General features: G+C 34.3%; 1 protein-coding gene across 1 annotated transcript in view; it reads right to left on the bottom strand.

The window, feature by feature from the left end:
* The window catches only part of ZPBP (zona pellucida binding protein), a 97,496-nt gene that overhangs the window by 12,556 nt on the left and 58,886 nt on the right, over positions 1-26,054 (bottom strand). The window contains exon 7 of the mRNA XM_059074706.2: positions 25,622-25,799. Within this exon, the coding sequence (XP_058930689.1) occupies positions 25,622-25,799 (178 nt within the window). The remainder of the gene's footprint in view (positions 1-25,621; positions 25,800-26,054) is intronic.

Here is a 26,054-nt window from a genome sequence, read left to right as displayed (position 1 = left end):
TGTGGTTAAATCTTGAAACATTAGGCTAAGTGAAAGAAGCCAGAGGAAAAATGACACATATTGTATCTTTTCATTTGTATGAAATATCCAGAATAGAGACAGAAAGCAGACTGGTAGTTGTCAGAGGCTGAAGGTAGAGAAAAATAGGGAGTAACCACTTAATAAGCACAGAGTTTCTTTTTGAGGTGATTAAAATGTTTGGGAACTAGGTAGAGGTGTTGGTTGCACAGCACCATGTACTAAATGCCACTGGGTTATCCACTTTAAAATGGCTTTATGTTATATGAATTTCAACTCAATTAAAAAATGAGTAGAGCTTCATGTGACCCCTGAGCCAATATAAATTGGTGTAACATATGTGTAACTGATAACCAAAAAGGGAGGACAGAGAGAATAATGCAGAAAACAATAAATGACATATATGAACCAAAAGCCTTGAATTTAACAAAAGACATAAATGAATAATCCAAAAAACTCTGCAAACACCAACATGAAATGTACAAAACCTCCACCCCTACACACAACATAGTCAAACTGCTATAAACTCCGAGTAAAGATAATCTAAATGCTATGGAGTAAAAAATATGACACATTAAATGCAGGGTGCAAGAGGGAAGAAGTATGAGTAGCAGCTCACTTCTCACTAGAAGCAATAACTGCTAGAAGGCAGTGGAATATTATTCAGTGCTAAAAAGAAATACTACTAAGTGAAGGAAGTCAATCTGAAAAGGCTACACACTGTATGATTCCAACAATATAACATTCAGGAAAAGGCAAAACTATGGAGACAGTAAAAAGATTAGTGGCTTGGGGATAAAGAAGAATGAATAGGCAGAAAGCAGAGAAATTTTAAGGTAGTGTAGCTACACTGTATGATACTATAATTGTAAACATATGTCATTACACATTTGTCAAAAAAAAACACAGAATGTACACCAAGAGTGAATCCTAATGTAAACCATGGACTTTGGGTGATAATGATATTTCATTCATTGTAGATTCATCAATTACAACAAATGTATCACTCTGCTGTTGGAAATCAACAATATAAAGATACACTGGAAGTGATCTGTTATATGGGAATTAAACAGAATACTATGAAATGAGCCCTGGGACAAAGAAAATTACAAAGAAAATTAGAAAATATTTTGCACAGAGTGAAAACTTAAAAATAAATAAAATTAGTAGGATGAAGGTATAACAATGGTAGGAAAAAATATATAGCCTTAAATACTTATGTAAGAAAAGAAAAAGATATAAAATCAATGTATCGATGGTATGTTGCTCCCTTAAGAAACTAAAGAAAGAAGAGCACATTAAGTTTCAGATGAGGACGAAAGCAAAAAAAAACAAAAAAACAAAAAATTAAAGAGCAGGTATTAATGACATAGAAATCAAATGAAAAATCCAATAAACTAAAATCTGGCTCTTTGAAGAAACTAACAAAACTGATAAACCTCCAGCTAGAGCTTGTTAAACAAACATAAGATACAAAACAAAAATAATAAGAATGCTTGTTTTTATTTCTATTCAACACCATACTAGAGGACCTAGTCACTGAGATAAAGTAAAAGAAAAAAGGGCACAGATATCAGAAGAAGTAAAACTGTTATTTGCAGATGATATGTTTATTCTTGCAAAAAAATACAGGGTCTACAAAATAATTATGACATCTAATCACTGAATAAAACAGACATATGGGATCCACGTTAATATTTAAAAATCAATATGCTATAGTAATTCAAAAACACAGAGCAAGCAATTAATCAACACACTTTGGTATTGGTGAAATGATAAACAAAAGGATGAATGGAGCAGAATTAAACCCATATGAATATAGTCAGTTGAATTTTTGACAGAGGTACCAAGGAAAATTTAATGACAAAAGAAAAGTCTTCAACAAATGGTGCTGTATCACCAGGATAGGTTATCTGTATTGTAACAAATGATTATTGACCCTTACCTCATACCAAATAGAAATATTAATTCAATATCTATCACAGACTTAAATGCACAACCCAAAAGTACTAAACAAAAACCACAGTAGAAAATCTTTGTGACCTTAGGATAGGAAAATGTTCATTAGAACACAAAAACACATGAATCACAGAATTTAAAAAATTAATAAATTGGACTTCTTCAACGTTTTGCTTTGAAAACAAAAATGTAAGCCACAGGCTGGGAAAATATATTCACAGCACCTACATCAGAAAAAAACTTTTTGTCCATACTAAATTAAGAACTCTTATAACTCAGTGAGACAAACAACCCACTTAAAAAAATGAGAAAGATATTTGAACAGATACTGTGCAAAGGAATACCAATATCCTATAGAAACTTGAAAATACATTTTAAAAAGGAAAATTAAAACCACGATGAAAGGGCTCCCCTGGTGGCGAGTCTGCCTGCCGATGCAGGGGACACGGGTTCGTGCCCCGGTCTGGGAGGATCCCACATGCCGCGGAGCGGCTGGGCCTGTGAGCCATGGCTGCTGAGTCTGCACATCCGGAGCCTGTGCTCCGCAACGGGAGAGGCCACAACAGTGAGAGGCCCACGTACCGCAAAAACATAAAAAATAAATTTAAAAAAAAAAACAATGAGATACCACTACACACACACACACACACACACACACACACATTGGAATGGCTAAAATTAAAAAAGAGTGAGCATACCATACTATGCTTTGGAAAGTATTTAGAACAATTGGAACTCCACAACTTTGCTGGTAGAACATGAAAATTGTACAGCCACTTTAAAAATAATTTGGCTTTAAAAAAAAATAAAGTTAAACATACACTTACCATATGACCCAGCAATCACAATCATAGGTATTTTCCCAGAAGAACTGAAAACACATGTCCACCCAAAGACTTGTACAGGAATGTTCATAGCAGCTTTATTTGTAATGGCCTAAAACTGGAAACAACCCAGATGTCCATCATCAGGTGAATGGATAAATAAAATGTGGTATATCCATACAATGGACTACTACTCAGCAATAAAGAGGAACAAACTATTAATACATGTGATAATACTGATGAACCTCAAAATTATGCCGAGTGAAAGAATTCAGACAAAGATTATATACTGCATGATTCCATTTATTAAAAATTATTAAAATGCATGCAAATATATAGTGATGCAGAGCATATCTGCATTTGCTTGGAAATGGATATTGAGGGAGGACTGATTACAAAAAGGCATAAGCAAAATTCAGGGTTACGGCAGAGATCTTCTTCTTGATTGTGGTGATAGTTTCATGGATGTATATGTGTCCAGGTTATTAAACTGTATAATTTCAATATGCGTACTTAATTGTATATCATTGTGGAGCCCAAACAAAGCAAGTTGTAGAGGTTATTTAAGGCAAGACGCCATTTATTGATTATCATGCAAACCAATACTATTTGTCATTGTTGATTGCCTCAATAAGAATTAAAAGTATAAAATCCTGGACTGGGGTAAAAAATATCCAATTCTGATAATGAATATATGTGAGCAGAAGAGGATCTGATAATGAATATATCTGAGCAGAAGAGGAAGACAATGGATTGTTGAGGCCTTCACAGGAGGCTTCAGCTGTGTCCTATTTAAATCATTTTAAATCTTAGGATACAAAGAAAGTGACAGAATATGAAATTTGTTTGGAATGGGTGATCTGAACATACTTGTTTATAACATCATTTTCTATATTTCTAGATGTTTGAAATATAACATTATAAAGAAAAATTTTATTTCCAAAGAGCGATAATAAATCAAAGACACACACACACATACACACACACATGCATCGTTCCCTGAAAACCAAAACTAAACAAACTTCAAGGTACAGATAGCTTCAATGAGGTATTGAGGGAAAAATTATATAAATTTTACATAAACCATTAGGAAAAGGAAGAAGAGGGAACGACTGCAATTCATTTTTAAAACAGCAAGTGCCCTAATAATAAAATTTTATAAATATTTACAAGAAAACTATAGTCCAAAGTTCCTTATGGACATAGACACAAGAATCCTTAACTAAATGTTAGCATATAAACCTCAGCGAACGATATGTAGAAATTATGAATGATGATCACATATAGTTTATATTAGAGGTCAGTTTATACAAAGTTGGTTTAACTTCTATGTATCGATCAATGCATCATAAAACATGATAAAAGATACAAAACATATGATCATCTCAATGGTGTATACAAGACATGACAAAATTCAATCTCCTTCATGATGAAAAATCAAAATAAATAGAGAATGGAAGGGAATTTCCTTCATCAACCCGATTAACAGCATCTCTTAAAAGCCGCCAGCTAGCATCACAGCTAATGGGGAAAGCCCATGGGCCCTGACAATTGAACAGGAAGAGTGTCAACTCTCACCACTTTTGGTGATCATTTTTCTGAACATTCTAGCCAGACTAATGGGGGCAATAAAAAGAAATAAAAGAGCATGGAAATGGGAAATAAAGCAGTGAAATTGCCTTTATTCTTATGTGAGATGATTAGGTATGAAGAAAATCCTAAAAATAAAAAATAAATACTTAAAACTATAAGTTTTAGCAAGGCCACACAATACAAGGTCAATGTTTTTAGAAGAAAATAGGAAAAATTCTACATGAATTTGGGGTAAGCAGAAATTTCTTGGATGGACACAATATCTTTGGTTCCTTAAGAAAAAAATTAAGAAACTTAGTTTTGTCAAAATTAAAACCTCTGTATTTGAAAGACACCATTAAGAAAGTAAAACGAATATATATGGACCTGTTTCCAGAATACATAAATAAACCTTGTAAGTCAATATTTAGAAGAATCATAACCTGAAAAAGGGTAGAGGAAATGATGTGAATAGTTCACAAAAGAACGTATGTGAATGCTCACAGAGAACATGAGAAGATATTTGATGTCGTTAGCTATAAGGTAAATACAAATTATATCACAAATAAAATAGCACTACACTGATTAAAATTTAAAAGATGGACAATATCAAGACTGCAAGAATATGAAACAACCAGAAATCTCATACACTGCTTGGTGGACATGCAAAATCACACAACTACTTTGTAAAAGTTTGGGAGTTTCTTAACAGTTAAAAATACTCTACCATATTATCCTAAAACTTAACTCTTATGCATTTACCCAAGAGAAATGAAAACATAGGTCCACAAAAAACGTACACAGAAATGTTCCTACAAGCTCTATTCACAACAGCCAAAACCTAGAAACAACCCAAATGCCTGTCAAAAACTGAATGTATAAATAAACAGTGGTAAATTTAATAAGTAGTTGTGATTGTGAAGGAGCTTAAGGGGACAATTTGGGGAATGGAAATTTCTATATCTTCATAGTGGTATTGGTTAAATGGATGAATACACTTGTTGAAACTCACTGAACTGTACAATTAAAATGTGCACATTTAAAAATGAGTGTATTTATGACACCTTAAAAAAGCTGATTAAAAAAATTTTCCCACAAATACTGCATGATCTAAAATAGTCAAATTCAGAGGCAGGAAGTAGAATGGTGGTTCCCACGGACTGGTGAGAGGGAGAAATGAGGAGATATTACAAAGTTTTAGTGGTGCAAGATGAATAAATTCTGGAGAACCAAGTAGAGCAATATGATTCTAATTAAAAATATTACATTGCATACTTGAAATCTAGTAAAAGGGTAGATCTTAAATGATCTCACCATACACACACACAAAATATATATATATATGTATATATGTAACAATGTGAGGTATAGAGCATGATGGATATGTGAATTAGTTTAATTGTGGTGATTATTTCACAATGTATACATATATCAAAACATCAAGTTGTATATCTTAGATACATACAACTTTGTCAATTATACCACAATGAAGATGAAAAACAGACACAGAGATATAACACATTTATGAATATGAAGGCACCTTCTCCCCAAAACATAATCCTATCAGGCTTACTGAAAATGAAAACTGACCAGCTGATTCTAAAATGAATAGGGGAATATAAGGGCCTTGTGACAGACTGTATTTCCCAGAGATGGCTAACAATATATACATCCCATTCTACACATTCTTACATTTGTCACCTTGTTGAGCAGTATAATCCATCCAGGTCACCTCCTCTGTTCCTAAGTGGAACTTCGTATGACACAAGTGACACCAGCTGACTTCTGAGGCTAAGTCATGGCTTTCTATTGTTTTCTTAGGACATGAGCTTTTAGATTCCACTGCCATACTGTAATGTAACAGTGCCCAGTGCTCACACAGGGCCAGTTAATGTGTATAATCCCATGAGTTAGTATGGAAACACTCACGAATAACAGGCTTATGGCCAGAGTAAACAGAAAACTCTTCCCTCAATAGAAGACAATGACTAGCCTAGACTGAACATTGGTTCAGCCAAATAAATTAAAAGTAAGACCAGAAATAACCAAACTGTTTCCAATTTTTCTGTGTGTGTAAGAACAAAACTCAATAATGCAAAAATATAAAAATACAAAAATATTCACTGTCAAACAACAGAACATTGACAAAATATCTGGCATTCCGTGAAAAATTACTTGGCATGAGGGAGACAAGACAATATGACTCACGATAAGAAAAAAAGTTAATTGCAATCTACCCTGAATATGTGGAAAAGGACATTAAAACAATTAATGTAACAATATTCCCTATGTTCAAAACTTAGAAAGCCCAGAGATAAACCCATGCACCTATGGTCAACTAATCTATGAAAAAGAAGGCAAGGATATACAATGGAGAAAAGATAGTCTCTTTAATAAGTGGTGCTGGGGAAACCGGATAGCTACATGTAAAAGAATGAAATTAGAACACTCCTTAACACCATACACAAAAATAAACTCAAAATGGATTAGAGACCTAAATATAAGACCAGACACTATCAAACTCTTAGAGGAAAACATAGGAAGAACACTCTTTGACATAAATCACAGCAAGATCTTTTTTGATCCACCTCCTAGAGTAATGGAAGTAAAAACAAAAATAAACAAATGGGACCTAATGAAACTTAAAAGCTTTTGCACAGCAAAGGAAACCATAAATAAGACGAAAAGACAACCCTCAAAATGGGAGAAAATATTTGCAAGCGAATCAACGGGCAAAGGATTAATCTCCAAAATATATAAACAGCTCATGCAGCTCAATATTAAAGAAACAACCCAATACAAAAATGGGCAGAAGACCTAAATAGACATTTCTCCAAAGAAGACATACAGATGGCCAAGAAGCACATGAAAAGCTGCTCAACATCACTAATTATTAGAGAAATGCAAATCAAAACTACAATGAGGTATCACCTCACACCAGTTAGAATGGGCATCATCAGAAAATTTACAAGCAACAAATGCTGGAGAGGGTGTGGAGGAAAGGGAACCCTCTTGCACTGTTGGTGGGAATGCCAATTGATACAGCCACTATGGAGAACAGTATGCAGGTTCCTTATAAAACTAAAAATAGGGGCTTCCCTGGTGGCACAGTGGTTGAGAATCTGCCTGCCAATGCAGGGGACATGGGTTTGAGCCCTGGTCTGGGAAGATCCCACGTGTCACGGAGCAACTAGGCCCGTGAGCCACAACTACTGAGCCTATGCTCCACAACAAGAGAGGCCACAATAGTGAGAGGCCCGCGCACTGCGATGAAGAGTGGCCCCCACTTGCCACAACTAGAGAAAGCCCTCACACAGAAACGAAGACCCAACACAGCAAAAATAAATTAATTAATAAACTCCTACCCCCAACATCTTCTAAAAAAAAAAAAAACTAAAAATAGAATTACCATATAACCCAGTAATCCCACTACTGGGCATATACCCAGAGAAAACCATAATTCAAAAAGACACATGCACGCCAATGTTCACTGCAGCACTGTTTACAATAGCCAGGTCGTGGAAGCAACCTAAGTGCCCATTGACAGACAAATGGATAAAGAAGATGTGGTACATATATACAATGGAATATTACGCAGCCATAAAAAGGAATGAAATTGAGTCATTTGTAGAGACGTGGATGGATCTGGAGACTGTCATACAGAGCAAAGTAAGTCAGAAAGAGAAGAACAAATATCATATATTAACGCATATATGTGGAACCCAGAAAAATGGTACAGATGAACCGGTTTGCAGGGCAGAAATAGAGGCACAGATGTAGAGAACAAACATATGGACACCAAGGGGGGAAAGCGGTGGGGGGTGGCAGTGGTGGTGTGATGAATTGGGAGATTGGGGTTGACATGTATACACTGATGTGTATAAAATGGATGATTAATAAGAACCTGCTGTATAAAAAAGTAAATAAAATTCAAAAAAATCCCCAAAACTCTGTAATGCAAAGATATAAAAATACAAAAATATTCAATGCCAAACAACAGAACATTCACAAATATCTGGCATTCAGTGAAAAATTACTTGGCATGAGGGAAACAAGACAATATGACTCAAGAAAAAAGTTAATTGCAAACCACCCTGACTATGTGGAAAAGGATATTAAAACAATTAATGTAACAATATTCCATATGTTCAAAACTTAAGATAACATATGGAAGATATTAAAAAAAGCATTTCAATCAATCTTCTAGAGGCCAAAACCATGTTGTGTGTGATGAAAAACACTCTGGGTAGGATTACTGATTGATTTGATATTGTAGAAGGAAAGATGACCAATCTTGAAGATACAGTAATAGATACTACAGAGAATAAAACACACAGAAAACATTTTTAATGAAGAGATCAACAAAGAGCTGTTGCAAAATGTCAGTCCGGTTAATATGCTTTTAATTGGAACCTCTGGAGAAGCGACTAATAGAAAAATTATTTGAATAAATAAGTAAAACGATTTTCCAAATTTGAAGAGCACTGCATGTCCACAAATCCAAGAAAATGAAATATTCTTCAATAGCAAATTCACACTACAAGAAATGTTAAATAAAATCTTTCAGGCCATAAGAAGAGAACTGCAGGTGGAATTGGGTCTACACCAAGAATGAAGACTAATGAAAGGATAATTAGATGGGTAAATACATGTGATTTTTTCTTATCATTTACATCCCCATAAAAGATAAACTGTTTAATAAACAGAACAATGTAGTGTGGGATCTGTGACACAGGTAAGCTTAACTGGGTGGATGTCAACAATAGCACAAAGGTCAGGAGAGAAGAAATGGAAATATAATATTTTAAGATGCTTATACTTCATATGAAGTGGTATAATATTAATTAAAGGTAGACTATGATAAATTAATGATATACACCATAAGCCTAAAATTACCACCAGAATAAAAACACACAGAGCTGTACCTAATAGGTCAACAAGGCAGATAAATGGAAGCACAAACACTATTCAATTAATTTAATTGAATGAAGAAAAAATGGAAAAGAAGGAGCAAAAAATAAGTTGGGGAAATAGAAAATAGTGAGATGATACACTTGAACCTGACAATGAGAGTAGTTACATTAAATTGGGTTTAAAGATGGCCAATTACAAGGCAGATACTGTCAGACTGGATTTAAAAAGCAAGATCAAACTGTATGTTGCCTAAATAAATACATCTTAAATAAGAAGATATAAAGTTAAAGTAAGGGGCTAGCAAAAGGCATAGCATTTGTACTGGCCAGTTTTATGTGTCAATTTGGCTAAGCAATACTAGTTATTCAATTAAACACTAATCTAGGCATTGTTGTGCAGGTATTTTGTAGATAAGATTAATGTTTAGGATCAGCTGACTTTAAGGGGATAATCTGGTGGGACTGATTTAATCAGTTGAAAGGCCTAAGACCAGAACTGAGGGTCCCTTGAATAAGAAATTCTGCCTGTGGACTTCAGCTTCAGACTGTGGCCAAGAGTTTTTTGTCTGCCCTTCCGGAAGACCTGCCCTATAAATTTTGGAATTATCTAGTTAGCTATCACAATTATATAAGCCAACTTATTGCAATAAATCTCTCAATATACATATATCCTACTGATTCTTTTCTCTGGTGGAACCCTGACTGATAAACCACGATAACACTAACAAAAAGAAATATGGGGGCTTCCCCTGGGGGTGCAGTGGTTGAGAGTCCGCCTGCCGATGTGGGGGACACGGGTTTGTGCCCCGGTCCGGGAGGATCCCACGTGCCGCGGAGCGGCTGGGCCCGTCAGCCATGGTCGCTGGGCCTGTGTGTCCGGAGCCTGCGCTCCACAATGGGAGAGGCCACAGCAGTAAGAGGTCTGCGTACCGCAAAAAAAAAAAAAAAAAAAAAGAAGTCAGAGAAAAGATTATTACAAGGAACAAAAAATATCTCATAATGATAGGGGCATGAAAATAACCAGAAAGATATAGCATAAAACATGTTTCAGTAAATTAAAAAGTATTCAAACCACACATATTCTCTCTGACAAATGAATTCAATTAGGTTTCAATAAAAGAAAGATCTCTGAAAATTCCCATAACATCTGGAAATTAAACACCACAATTCTAAATAACCAATTGCTTGAAGAAGAAATCTAAAGAGAAATGAACATTATGAAGTGAATGGAAATGAAAATACATCATGTCGAAATTTGTGAGATGCCACTAAGGCTAGGGAGAAGTTTATATCTTGACAGCCACAAATTATCAAAACATTACCCACTCCCCCACCAAAAGAAAACCTGAACAGCCATACGTATTAAAGAAATGGAATTTTTAGCCAAAAAAAACCCCCCAAAAGACAAAAAACACTTCCCAACAAAGAAAACAAAATAAAAGGTGTACTCTGTCTTTGCCCTGATGCTTACAGTAAAATGCAGGAGGAAAGAGTTAAATTGACGATGGCACTGCTAAGCAAAAAGGAACCATCATCTGGTAATTAGAAACCTATCCAGATTTCAAAGAATGCTAAAATCAGGAAGTCCACTGTTAAAAAGCAAGATCTAGAGAGTAATGCTATGGCTGGATAAACTTTTGCTACCAAGACTATGTATTCACAGGTCCACTCAACTATCCTGGAAGAAACCTGGAACTGAGATATGGAATTGCAGGAAAGTTCTGTGCCTCCACAAGAGGTGTCCCTCTTGACTAATGCTGTGAATACCCATGATATACATAGGAGAACTGCAAGGTTTTTAAGAATTTTTTACAGCAGAAACACTGCTAACTTGGACTAAAGGGAACAGAGACAGGATCAAATTAAAGACAGTTTTTAGATTTCCAAAATTCTACAAGCAGGAAATGGGCTGGTAGAATTAATCATCTGCAAACATGCACTACACTTGAATAAAAAAGGAATGACTCCCATGGAAAAGTACTGGGTCCAGTGGTGGACCAAGTCAGACCCACAGGCCTGAAACAGAGGATAATGGAACTTTCATGGACTAGAATGTAATGCCTCTGTGGGTCCAGTGGGCAGAGGATTGAGCTATAGAGGACTATTCTCAAGACTAGAAATACACTGGAATTTTCCCTTCTAAATTTCAAACTTGCTTGGGACCAGTGACCCCTTTCTTCCTTCCAATTTCTCCCTTTATAATTATTAAATTATTAACTGCCTGGACATAATTGATATTTATAAACTAATACACTCAACAACTACAGAATATACATTGTTTCCAATAAAATAACTATATATATGAATTAAATTAATAAGTAACATATTAAGTCAGAACTCAATACAAAATGATACCTGAAAATCTCCAAATATTCACAAATTTTTTGAAGAGAAAAAAGAAAAAAGGGAAAAGTGTCCTTTGGCCGTTGCATGGTGAAGTGAAAAATTAGCAAAGGGGAAAAAAATTAAATCCTGCAAGAAGAAAGAACTAAAATCTGGAGGGCACAGAATCCCTCTCCAATTATTGAAACAAATTAATAAATAAATCTACTAGCAGAAAAGGACTAGAAATTTTGTAAGACATCCCAAATACCTTAAAAATGAATATAAAAAGACAAACATATCTGCACAGAATTATTTCAAAAAATGAGAAAATTAGACCAAATTCACATCAAATGTGGAAAAGTTTCCTTCCAAAAAATAAAGCCCCAGACCAGATGTTTTCATTAATGAATCATATGACATTTTAAGTAAATCCTAATTTTTAAAAAAAACCTAATTACAGTTCCCACCCCCCCACCCCCCTGAATACAGAAGAGAGAACACTTGCCCAACTTGCTTTCTTAAGGCTAGCACATTCCTAATACCAAACCCGAGAAAGAAATTACAACAAAATACATAATATAATAACACAAATCTTTAAAATATTAGCAAATTAAATCCAGCAGCATATAATAATGAAGTAGGATTTGTCCAAAGACAGAGATTTTGGTGACTACACACAACCGAGTGTAAAATAGTTTTACACTTTGCAAAAATAGTTTGGAAAAGTCTCAAAACAAAGGGACTACTAAAACCTTCAGTAAAAACCAAACAAAAGCAGCAAACTCTGGGGAAGGGGCAGAATATGATTTCTAGAGTCACCACATTATATTATTCCAATGCTCAACTGAAAAAAATAATAATAATTTTAAAAAGCTCAAAAAAACATGGTCCATTACAGGAACACAGTAAATTGACATATACAATGGAATATTACTCAGCCATAAAAAGAAACAAAAGTGAGTTATTGGTAGTGAGGTAGATGGACCTAGAGTCTGTCATACAGACTGAAGTAAGTCAGAAAGAGAAAGACAGAAACCAATCTTGAGGAATCCCAGATATCAGACCTATTTAAAAAAAAGACTTTAAAATGACTATGTTAAATATGTTCAAAGAGCTAAAGATGTAAAAAGAACAAAGAACATAAGGAAAATGGTGTACGAAGAAAATGAAAATAACAATAAAAGATAGAAATCATAAAAAAGGAAACAGAAATGTTGGAGCTGAAACAACAGTAAATAAAATTAACTGGAGGGGTTAAACTGCATATTTGAGGCTGCACAAGAAATAAATCAGTGAATTTGAAAACAGGACAGTTCAAATTACCAAATCTAAGCTGCAGAAAGAAAAATGGATGAAGAAAAGTAACTAGTGTCAAAGGGACTTGTGGGATACCAGTATATACATTATGGGAATCCCAGAAGAAGAGAAAGAAAAATAAATAATGTCCAAAAACTTGATGAAATACATGAATCGACAAATCCAAAAACACAAGTTCCAAGTAGGATAAACTGAAAGAGACCCACACCAGCAGACACATTATAAGCAAACTGTTGACAAAGGAATAGAAAAATATTGAAAGCAGCAAGACAGAAGTGATTCATCATTTACATGAGGCCCTACATAAGACTATCAGCTAATTTCTCAACAGAAACCTTGTAGGCCAGAAGTGAATAGGAAGATACATTTAAAGTGCTGGGGGAAAAAAAGTGTCAACTGAGAATTTTATATCCAGCAATAATATCCTTCAAAACTTTTGGAGAAATTAAGCCAAGATCAAGAAATTAAGATCAAGAAAAGATGAGGGGGTTCATTACAACTAGATCTGTCCTAAAAGAAATGCTAAAGGGAGTCCCTTCAAGGTACAAATGAAAGGATGCTAGACAGTAACTCAATGTCAGATGATGATATAAAGATTTCTAGTAAAGGTAACACATAGTGAGTATAAATGTCAGTATTATGGTAGTTTCAGGCTGTAACCACTAATTTTGTTTTCTACAGGATTTAAGAAACAAATGCATAAAAACAATTATAAATTATGTCATTGGGGACACAATATTAAAGATATAATTTAGAACATCAATAATTTAAGGGAGATGCAGAGTTGTAAAGGATGAGAATTTTTATATCTGAATGCAGTTAAATTGATAACCATTATAATTAGATTGTTATAACAGAATGTTATATTTCATTCCCACTGTAGTCACAGAGAAAAGAACTTTACTATATATACAAAGGAAATGAGAAGTGAATCAAAAAGTGTCACTATAAGAAATCAACTAAACAGAAAAGAATGCAGGAATGGAGGAAATAAGGGGGAAAAAAAGCTATGAGACATATAGAAAACAAATAGAAAAATGACAGAAGTCCTTCCTAATAAGTAATAACTTTAAATGTTAATGGACTGACATCTCCAATCAAAAGACAGATATTGGTAGAATGGATTAAAAGAAAAAAAACATGATGCAACTGATGTTAACTACAAAAGACCCATTTAGTTCTAAAACACAAATAGGCTGAAAGTGAAAGAACAGAAAAAGATCTTACATGCAAAGATTAATCAAAAGAAAGCTGGGGTGGCCATACTACTGTCAGACAAAATTAACTTTTGGACAAAAATTGTTACAAGAACATTACATATTAATGATGGACAATTCAGTTCATCAAGAAGAGATAACAATTATAAACATATATGCACCTCACCTAGACACAGAGTCTCAAAATATATAAAGCAAACACTGAAATAACTGAAGGGAAATAGAGAGCTATATTAGTGATTTCAGTAACCCACCATTAATAATAACCATACAAAAAAAATAATAAGGAAATAGAGAGCTTAAACAACACTATAAACCTATTAGACCTAAGAGACATACAGAGAAGCCTCCACAAGAATAGCTAAATACACATTTTTATCAAGTGCACATGGAATATTCTTCAGGACAGACCATGTTGGGTAACAAATAGTCTCAATAAACTTTAAAAAATTGAAATCATACAAAGTGTCTTTTATGATTACAATATAATAAAGCTAGAAACCAGTACATTAAGGAATACTGGAAAGTACACAAATATTTGGAAATCAAATAATATACTATTAAACAATTAATGAATCAACTGATAAACACAAGGGAAATAGATACTTGAGACAAATGAAAATAACACAATATGCTAAAGCTTACGGGATGCAGCAAAAGAATGCTAACTCTAAATACTTAGATCAAAAAAGGGAGATCTCAAATTATTAAACTGACTTCACTTAAGGAAGTAGGAAAAGCGCGACAAACTGAGCACAAAGCCAACAGAATGATGGAAATAATAAAGATTAAAATTGAGGTAAAAAAATATATATGTATATAGGAAATTAATAGAGAATATCAACAAAACCAAAAGCTGCTTTGTTGAAAACATCAACAAAATTAACCACTTCAGCTACACTGGCAATGAATAAAAGAGAAAAGACTTAAAATACTAAAATAACAATATTAGTGAAAGTGGGGACATTACTACTGATTTTACACAAACAGCAATATAAAACTATACTATGAATAACTGTACACCAGTAAGTTGTATAACCTAAGTGAAATGGACACCTTTCTTTCTTTTTTGGGGGGGTTAGGATTTTTATTTTTATTTTTTCTTTGATTTTTTTTTTTTTTTTGGAGTATAGTTGCTGGACACATTTCTAGAAACACATAATCTACCAAAATGACACATAAAGAAATAGAAAATCTGAATAAATGTAAAACTAGTAAGACATTAAATCAGTAATCAAAAACCTCCTCATAGAGAAAACCCAGGACCAGATGGTTTCACTTGTGAATTCTACAAAAATTTAAAGAAGTGACACAAATTCTTTTTTCAAACTCATCCAAAAATTCAGAGTAGTAGACACTTCCTAACTCATCCTATAAAGCCAGCCAGATGAGACACTACACGAAAATTAGGCCAATATCCCTTATGAATACTGATACAAAAATCCTCAACAAAATATAAGGACACCAAATTTAGCAACATATTTAGAGGATTGTAAACTGTGAGGGAGTGGGTTTTATTCCCAGAATGCAAGGATGATTCAACATACAAAACTTTGATCAATAAAATACACCACATTAACAGAATGAAATATGGGGAAAACAACATATGCTCATCTCAATTTATATACAAAAAACATTTTTTCATAGTCAGTACCCTTTTATAATAACAATAATCAACTATGTATGGAAGAAAACTCTCTATACATGTTAAAGGCCATATACAAAGAACTCACAGCTAACATCATATTCAACAATGAAAGACTGAAAGTTTTCCCCCTAAGATAAGAACACTACGAATGTCCACATTTGCCACTTATATTCAACATTATCAGAAGTTCTTGACAGGGTAATTTGGTAAGAAAAATAAATGAATACAATTGAAAAAGAAGAATAAAATTATTTCTGTTCAAAGATGTCATGATCTTATATGTATAAAATCCTCAACACTCTAAAAACCCTACTAAATCTAATAAATTCTGCAAAATCACACCATGTGAAATCAATATGCTAAAATAGTTGTATTTCTATAAATTAGCAATGAATAATCCAACATGGAAAAGAATAAAACAATTCATTTGCTATAGCATAACAAATAATAAAATGTTTGCAATAACTTTAACCAAGGAGGCAGAAGATCTATTCACTGAAAACTACAAAACATTGCTGACAGAAATGAAGGGAAATGTAAATTTGGAAAGACATCCTGTGTTCATGGAAGACTTAATATTAAGATAAAAATACTACCTAAAGCAATCTAAAAATTCAATGCAATCCCTATCAAGATCCCAAATGTATTTTTTTCTTTTCAGAAATAGAAAACCTCATCCTAAAATCCACGTGGAACTCCAGGATCCACTAAAAACCAGAAAAATCTTGAAAAAGAAAGATTTGGAGCAATCACACTTTTTGATTTCAAAACTGATTACAAAGCTACAGTAATCAAAACCGTGTGATATTAGCATAAACACAGACATACAGACCAATGGAATAGAAGAGAGGTCTCAGAAACAAACCCTCATGTACATGGTCAACTGATGTCCAACATGGAGGCTAAGACCATTCCATGGGTAAAGGATAGTCATCTCAAAAAACGGTGCCAGAAAACTGAATATCCACATGCAAATGAATAAAGTTGGAGCCTTATCTTACATTATATACAAAAATCAACTCCCAAAGTCCCCACCACCAAATACCACCACACCGAGGATTAGGTTTTAGCATATGAATTTACAGGGGGTACAAATATTCAGCCTATAGCAGTAAGTTTGGTGAAAGTTAAAGAGGAATACTTTGTACTATTTTTCTGAAGTCTAACATTATATCAAAATAAGACATTTAAAACAATTATCTAGATATAAATCTAAGTAAAATATTTGTAAGACCTCTATAGGAACAATTATAATTGGGATACATTTAAATGAAGACTTAATGGGATATATTTTAATGAAGAAGCAAATGTGTGCGCGCGCACACACACACACACACACACACACACACACACACACACACACACACACACACACATCATGTTCATGAACTGAAAGACTCAATACTGGTAGGATGACAATTCTCCCAAATAGCACTGTAGATTCAGTGAAGTGGTGATCAAAATCCAACAGCCATTTTTATAGAGCTTGACAAGCTGATCCAAAAGTTTGAATGGAGAGGCAACGGATCTCATAACATTGGGTTTGCCAAAAAGTTTGCTTGGGTTTTTCTGTAAGATGTTACAGACAAGCCCGAACCAGCTTTCTGGCCAACCCAATACAAAAGGACATGCCTTATCAGAGATTGAGACTCATTAAAAGTTATAACTGTTATTTTTAAATTGGAGTATAACTGTTTCACACTGTTGTGTTAGTTTCTACTGTACAATGAAGTGAATCAGCTATAAGTATACATATATCCCCTCCCTCTTGGACCTCCTTCCCCCCACACACACCTAGGTCATCACAGAGCACTGAGCTGCGCTCCCTGTACTATACAGCTGGTTCCCACTAGCCATGTATTTTATACATGGTAGTGAATTTATGTCAAACCTAATCTCCCAATTCATCCCACCCTCTCCTTCCCCCCATGTCCACATGTCCGTTCTCTACACCTGCGTTTCTATTCCTGCCCTGCAAAGGGGTTCATCTGTACCATTTTTCTAGATTCCACATATATGCGTTAATATACGATATTTTTCTCTTTCTGACTTACTTCACTTTGTATGACAGACTCTAGGTCCATCCACATCTCTACAAATGACCTAATTTAATTTCCTTTTATGTCTGAGTAATATTCCATTATATATATGTACCACAACTTCTTTATCCATTCATCTGTTGATGGACATTTAGGTTGCTTCCACGTCCTGGCTATTGTAAATAGTGCTGCAATGAACATTGGTGTGCATGTGACTTTTTGAGTTATGGTTTTCTCAGGGTATATGCCCAGTAGTGCGATTGCTGGGGATAGACTAATGTATCAGTGGAAAAAGAGTATTCAGAAACATATCTACCTTTAGAGATACTTAAATGTAGCACTGGATAAAGGATGAACTTTTCAATAAATCATACTGAGAAACTGGGCGTTCTACATGAAATAAAATCAGACTACAGCTTCACATAATATAAAAAAATTCAACTGGGATTTCAGTATATACCACCTACTCATGCTTAGACATAAGAACCACTCTTTATTCTTCCCTTTCCTCCTGCTTTTACATTCCATAAACACTTTTTCTTGATTGTGTCTTCAATATACTGAATATACTTTCTATTGCCGTGGCCAGTAATCAGCTCTGAAGCATGTCATGCTTAGTCATACCTTTGTATGTGTTTTCTGCCAGGAAAACTCGGTACACAAATCTCTGTATAATCTTCTCCCACTTATCATGCAGGGTTCAACTCAAGAGTCACTTTTTAAAACAAATTTATTTATTCATTTATATTTGGCTGAGCCGGGTCCTGGTTGTGGCACGTGGGATAATTTAGTTGCAGCATGCAGGATCTGTAGTTGGAGCACATGAACTCCTAGTCGTGGCATGAGGGATCTAGTTCCCTGATCAGAGATCGAACCCAGGCCCCCTGCATTGGGAGCACGGGGGCCTTAGCCACTGGACCGCCAGGGAAGTCCCAGGAGTCACTTTCTGAGTGAAGTCATCCTTGACAATCCAATTAATGGATACCCTAGTTTCACTCTAGACACTCTCCAGTTGAACCCCAAACCTGGTCCATCACCCACCCTTCTCTTCCCTGCTCCCTCTCTTGGAGCTAACGTCTATGGACTCCATCACCCAGGTTCCCTTCCTTTGGGTCTGGCCACAGGAAGGCTCCATGAGAGGACGGCAGGACAGGACATTTATCTTCCTCTTGCCTCCTGCCAGTTTTATGGAGTGGCTGCCTCACTGTGCGCCTACAGCTCAGCTGGTGTCAGACAGCCCTGTTTCCCCAGCTCTCACAGGCCACTGTCTCATTCGTCCCTCATCTTCATTCTTCAAGCCTATGGATGGTAGCTACTTGAAGATGCTGTAGTCCCAGGGCCTCAACATCCCTTATCCCTACCCAGACCTCTGACAGTGGCACTTTCATTCAACCCTATTCAACCCTATTCAAGTGAGCAGACGTCCTGTTTACTGCCAGGTACACTAGGGTGCATCATATCACCTTGTTTAATGCTTGTTATTGTGCCTATCATCATATGCAATGACTTTATTCACCTGTTTGTTCATAAGCTGCTTGACCAGACAAAATATAAACACCAGAGAAGCAACTTGTTCATGTCTCTCATCAATGTATCCCCAGTGCCAGACACTTAGTAAGCATGCTATGTATTGCTGAATTCTAACACATTTCCTGGAGGAATAAAATATAAAAAATGACACCAGTGTTACAATAAAGGGTTAGTTGCTCAAGATAAGGAAGATTTTGCTTACAAAGGGTATAGTAAGTTATCCTATGAAGCCAGGGTTTTATTATTGTAGGTTTTAAAGTAATGAGATGATTACACTTGGAATTTACAAGTATAATCGGAAGCAATGTGAGATATGGACTGAAAAGGAGAAAAAGTAAAGGGATACCAGTTAGGAAAAAACTAATCATTCCAGGCACAAGAAAATGGAATCCAAATTAAGATGACTACAGTGGGAATGAAGACAAGCAGATGAACTTGGGTGGAAGATCTCAACAAGAATTTAACTGTAGGAAGGCAGTGGGCGAGAGAGAAGGGAATGAGCAGTTATAAAGTGCTATGGACGGTTGTCCAGTTAACAAGCCCTGAGTGTAAGGCAGACCTCTGAACTCTCCCAGATAAGGATGTCAGTCTAAGCAGAACACAGCAGGGTGAGAGATACAGTCTTTATTCTACACAGCTATAAAATTTTGCTTTTTAATTTCTGAAAAGTCATGCTCAGAATCAATTAAAGGACATTCAAAAATGTCTGTAGTTACACATACATTGTGAGGTTAAGATAGTGTGAACGTTTTGAACTGTTAAAATAGTACACCAAAAATGTGAAAACTCAAAATGCTCATTATTTAAGATTAGTATTCACATTTCTGTAAATTTATACAAGGAAATACTCAAAAAATAAAAGCTGGGTAAGTATTCTTGTAAATAACATTTACTATAATAATAAAAATAGGAAATAATCTAAATTCCAACATAAACAAAATGTTTAAACATAACTCCTACAATTAGTTGGCCATTTTTAACAAATAAAAGTAATAAGAAAACAGTAGAGTAATATGGAATGATATTTACAACTTAATGGTTAACAGAAAAAAAGTCATTATAATTTCATTATTCCCACTGAACCATTTATTGATAGCTCTGTTAAAATTATAAATTTATGAAGACAAAAATCAGGTGATACTACACACAAATGATAAATTTGAATTATTAGAGAAAGACAGCACTTATTATTTTTCCTTAGCGTGCCTTTAGTGTTGTTAACAATGGTGTTCAGGCTTTAAGGGAAAATTTTAATATTTTACCTTTTTATTATGAAATCTAACACATAGAAAAAGTAAGACATAAATGTACAATATAATGAATGTTTGCATAGAAAACCTGTCTGGAAACCATTGAGGCCATAACGTAGAAATCTGCCACCCCTTAACACTCTGCCTATGTCCCACCCACTTACACTCCTTCCCCTCCACAAGTCAGCACTAGTCTTCTTCTGTATCATGGTGATAACTTCCTTGGATTGCACTATAGTTTTAGCTTTCAGCATTCACAAATAAATCTCTATAAAACAGAGTTTAGCTATGCCTAAATTACATGGATTCCATTGTGCTTAGCTTCTTTTCCACAAGTTATGTTTATAAAATGTATTCATGTGGTTGTTAATTCCCATTCACCAATTATAGCTGTTCCATTGTATGAATACATCACTGTTTATTTGTACATTTTACTATGAATAGACATTTGGGTTGTCCCTAGTTTGGGACTATGAGAAAATATGCTGAGAGGAAATTTCCCTGAGAGTCAAATGCTAGATCATAGAGTATGTGCATCGTCATGTTTACAGTAATGCCAAACTGTTGCCCAAGGGGCAAGATTTATACTCACTCAGGCAGTGTATGCTGCTCCAAGACTCCACATTTTTTTGAACACCTAGTGTATTGAGACTATTTATTTTTTGCCCACCTGATAGTTGCATAGTAGGAGCTCGTTTTTAATTTACATTTCCCTGATTACAAAAAGGTTGAACATATTTTCATGGATCCATTGACCATTTGGAATTACTCTTTTGTGAATTACTTGTTCAAATCTTTTCCCATTTTTCAAAATTGTTTTGTCTTTTAAAAAAATGTTTTCTATGGGTTCTTTATATATCCTAGGTTTTTTTTTTTTTTTTTTTTTTTGCGGTACGCGGGCCTCTCACTGTTGTGGCCTCTCCCGTTGTGGAGCACAGGCTCCGGACGCGCAGGCTCAGCAGCCATGGCTCACGGGCCCAGGGATCTTCCCGGACTGGGGCACGAACCCGTGTCCCCTGCATCGGCAGGCGGACTCTCAACCACTGCACCACCAGGGAAGCCCTATATATACTAGTTTTGTTGGTTATATCCATTATAAATAATTTTCCCATTCTGTAGATTATCTTTTCTCTCTTTGCAGTGTCTTTTGATAAACTCAATTTTTATGTAGACAAAATCTTTTTTTTATTAAAGTTAGTGATTTTTGTGTGTTTTTCTGGAAATCTTTTTCTGATACTGAAGACATGATATTTTCTTGTTATATTCTAAAACATTTACAGTTCTTTATGTATATATGTCTGTAATACACCTGGAAGTGAATTTTTAGCTGGGTCCAATCTTAATTTTTTCTATATGGTTTTATATGCCAGTATTACCTCACAATTTTTATTTTATGTATTTCAGAACTATGTTAAGTCCTCACAAATTTAGAAATATTTTATTTTCACCTCTTCTTGTTAGACTTATCCTTTCATCATTACTTAATGCCTCTCTGTGTAACTAGTAAGACTTCTTTCCTTAAAGTCTGCTTTGTTGACAGCACATTTTTTTGTTATCAATTTTTTGGTCCTTATATGTAAAATTAGAACGAGTTCATGGTTGCATGTCTGAGCAGGATAAATTTTTAGAGTCTAAAATACCTTATTAAAAACAACTGTATCTACTAAACAATTCACTTTCACTGCATAATTAAATTACAAAAATATACTTTATTAATAAAATTATCTCAAGATGTTTAACCTGTAACCTAATTATTTCTAACTACTAACACAGACACTATATCACTGTGAAAGAGCTCCTTGCGTAAGTTTCCTGGGATTCCCCAAAGTTTTGGATGTGCAACAGAAAACCTTATTTATAAAGAAAGCAACAGAAAACAACAGTGCTGCATAAACTATTAGTGAGCTATACATTCATCCATAACAGTCAATGAAAAACAGTCTGCTGCCTCATTAGAAGGAAAGGTGTCCTATCTAGGTAGCGCTCTATCAACACCAATACTCAAGAGACTCAAACTTTCATGTCCATCAAATCACCTAGGATGCTTATAAACGTAAATGTGTGGCTCCCACACCTTGGATATATTTTTGAGAAGGTCTTCAGGTAACTTTGAGACAGTGCCATAGCTTAAAGAGGAAGAAGGAGGAGTGGGATATTATGTCAAAAAAAATGTTATTTGATGAACTGAAATAGGAGTAAAATAAAAAGGAAAGCAAAATATACAGTCTTAAAGAAATAATAGAAACTACAGAAATTACACAGTAAAACGTATTTTAGAATCTGTGTTTTAAAAAATTCTATCAGAAACAACATAATATTCTAGCTGGTCTTTGGCTGTAGTATCTTTATGATATAATTAATGAAATTATGAGACATCTATAATTCACAAATTAGAACTTTTTCATTATTCAGTGTCAAATGATTGACAAAATGATGCATATAGTAAGCAATGATAAATGTGTAAAGAAGTACTTTCAGTGAAAATCAATTTAAAATGCTAAATTAACTAGAAATGAGAAAAATAATACAGGTAGAAATGTTAAGTCTCTAGATTTATAAGCAAATGATCTTTATCTGTGATCTAGACATAAAGATTAATCGAGTAAAGATATCCAAAAAAGAAAATGTCACTGTTTACTTTACCAACTGCTGAGAAAGTACATAAACTTCCCTAACATAACAGACATGCTTATCTCAATCTCTGATGAACATAAACTTGGTATGTCTTCATTTTGGAAGTTAAGTCACTTTACAAAGTATCTCATATGTTTTATGTGCTTCTATCTAGTATTCCATTTCACATTTGAATGGATAAGTTCATTTAATATGTTAATTTTGTCTTGTAACTATTGTTATACTTTATAGTGCCTACCAATTTGGAGAATGATATAAATGTTTTTTGGCTAGTACGTGCACTTTAAAATTTTTAGTGATAACCTTCTGTAATATAGACTGTATTAATCACTGTAAAAATTCTGTAAAAATGACTGTATGCGATGGGGACCTGAAGGTCACATTATATTTAATGAGTTCTGTGCAAAAAAGGAGTTCAGTCTCACTTAAGTAATCAAACAGAGATGATAATAGCATAAAGGTAATTCTAAATTAAAATATTTATTTACCATAGAACAACACAAAATGAGATACAGTAAATCATTACTTGATAAGTATACTGAGCAATGATAATGATCCCATAAAATTCAAAAAAGAAATGTTATTTCTCTCCTCTATGCAAAGATATGACTCTTATTGCCACATTAAATGTGAACTCTCCCACTTTGCTTTCAAAGCCTGTCATTCCCCACAGCTCCTCTGATACTAATCCTCTAGTCCCAGTCAAGCAAAATTCCCCCAGAAATCTGACACTCAGTCATGCCCTTGCTTGGGTGGTACTTGCTAAGCCTGTATCTTCAAAGTCTTACCTCAAGTCTCAAATCACTCAGAAAGCCTTTTTTTCAATTATATTTATCCTATATAGAGAGTCATCCTATCTCTAACTTAGTTTGCTTTATATAATCTCCTTTCCATTCTCTTCCCTGTAGTTTGGCGGTCTCTTGTTCTCTAATTGTTTCCTGGATGCACCTCCTGTATCTCTAAGCTCTGTGGGCCAAGACATATATTTGGGAGAGCAAAGCAGTATTTTACAGGCAGAAAATATTTTGGAGATTTATATAACAGTTTCATTATATACTTCCCATGGTGTTTGTTGTCAAGAATAAAAGAGTTGCTTAATGAACTTGATCAAATAGTACAGCATATAATAACTTGAATGTTATAATTACATGGTAAAATCAGAGTACCTGAAAATTGTGTTATCTGAACTTTTATAAACGCAAAAAAACTCCAATGATGAAATTATTATTCATAATAATTTAATCATTATGATGAAACTATTATTCATAATAATTTCCTCATTATGATGAAACCTATCATTTCAACTGAAAGAGCTATGTTTATTTCAAAATTCTTAGAATTAATGAGATGCAACTATTTAAATTTTGTAGTTTGTCTTAAGGCTTTATTGACAGACAATATAAATGCACTTAATAGACAGCTAAACTACTAAGTTTTTGTTTCACTGTTTGGCATTGCCAGGCTTTTCTTCATAATTTTCTGTGCTCTAGAGTGATATGCATAATCACAGATTATCAAAACAGTCACAAGGTTGGCATCTGTAAGTGCTTTATTTGTTAAATTTGTACTGTATTTCCTGAGATAAATTTTCAGTATATTTTGTCAAATTTCACATCCTTAAACAAAAACAAAATTATGAAAAAGTAAAGCAAAATCTAACCAAGTTAAATAAAGCAAAGCAAAAATAATAGTCAGTGCTCTACCATATGAAAAGGTTTTTAATCTAACATAAGAGTAGAAAAGAGGGAAGAACAGAGACGACTCAAACAATGGCACTAATGTAGTGATATTTATGTTAGAAAGCCTTTCAAGACTGAAGGTTAATTGGCTCACTCCACAGCTACAGATGGAAATTCAGAGACTGTGAATCCACATCCTCATCCTAAACAGCCTCTACAGACAGTCCTATAATGAACACAAAGATGGGGAAGCCAGATAGCTGCTCAGATCCTTTAGTGCTAGGATCAACGGTCAGAAGGAACAACTGGTATTAAAGCAACTCATATACTTACTTTTAAAAAAAGTAAAAAGTTACCTAATCCAGATTATACAAATGTAAACTCTTCAAAAATTGATTCTAAAAGAAATATATTTTGGCTGTTAAGATAAGTAACTCTAGGTGTCTCATAACTAGTATTTGTGCTTCCTCCCAGACAACTTCCTAACACCCCAACCCCTCTTCACTCCAGTATTAAAATAAGGCCAGAACTAAGTTGGCCTTTTTCTTGTAAATCTTCAGATTGACATAGTCTTTTCAAACACAGTACTTCAAACCTAAATGATAGTAAAAATAAGTGATAGACATTCACTTAGGCATAATGAAGACAAGTGAATTTTCATACGTATAAACCATAAAATCATAGTTCATTACATACCACAGCAGTCAGGACATTTTGGGTGTTTCAGGATATTCATTCCATACCCTGGGAAGCAGCGATTAATCCAAACCATTTGGAGAGTACCTTCAATGTAGTATATCTCAGGCAATGGCTCTGCGCGTCTGCCCAGAACTTCCACTTGTTGATTAAAAAATCTCTCTATGAGATTTTTAGCCTGAAATAGAAATACAGTATGAAAAAATTATCACATAAATGTAATTTTAGAATAAATAAGGATGCTTATGTATTTAGAAGCAGGGGAAACAAATTCTCAAGGTCCTTATTTTTTCTTGAATTCATAGGATATAAATAACACCTGTAAAACTGAAAAGATATCACCTATAAACCTCAAATATTTCTAAATGTACTTCCATATACAACACAAAGAAAATATTTCAATATATAACCAAACTTTTTGGTCCCTTTGGTT

The sequence above is a fragment of the Kogia breviceps genome, chromosome 9 (genome assembly GCF_026419965.1).
Source record: "Kogia breviceps isolate mKogBre1 chromosome 9, mKogBre1 haplotype 1, whole genome shotgun sequence".
NCBI classification, from domain to species: domain Eukaryota; kingdom Metazoa; phylum Chordata; class Mammalia; order Artiodactyla; family Physeteridae; genus Kogia; species Kogia breviceps.
The sequence above is the reverse complement of the archived record's forward strand: the minus strand, read 5'-3'. Positions and strand labels throughout refer to the sequence as shown.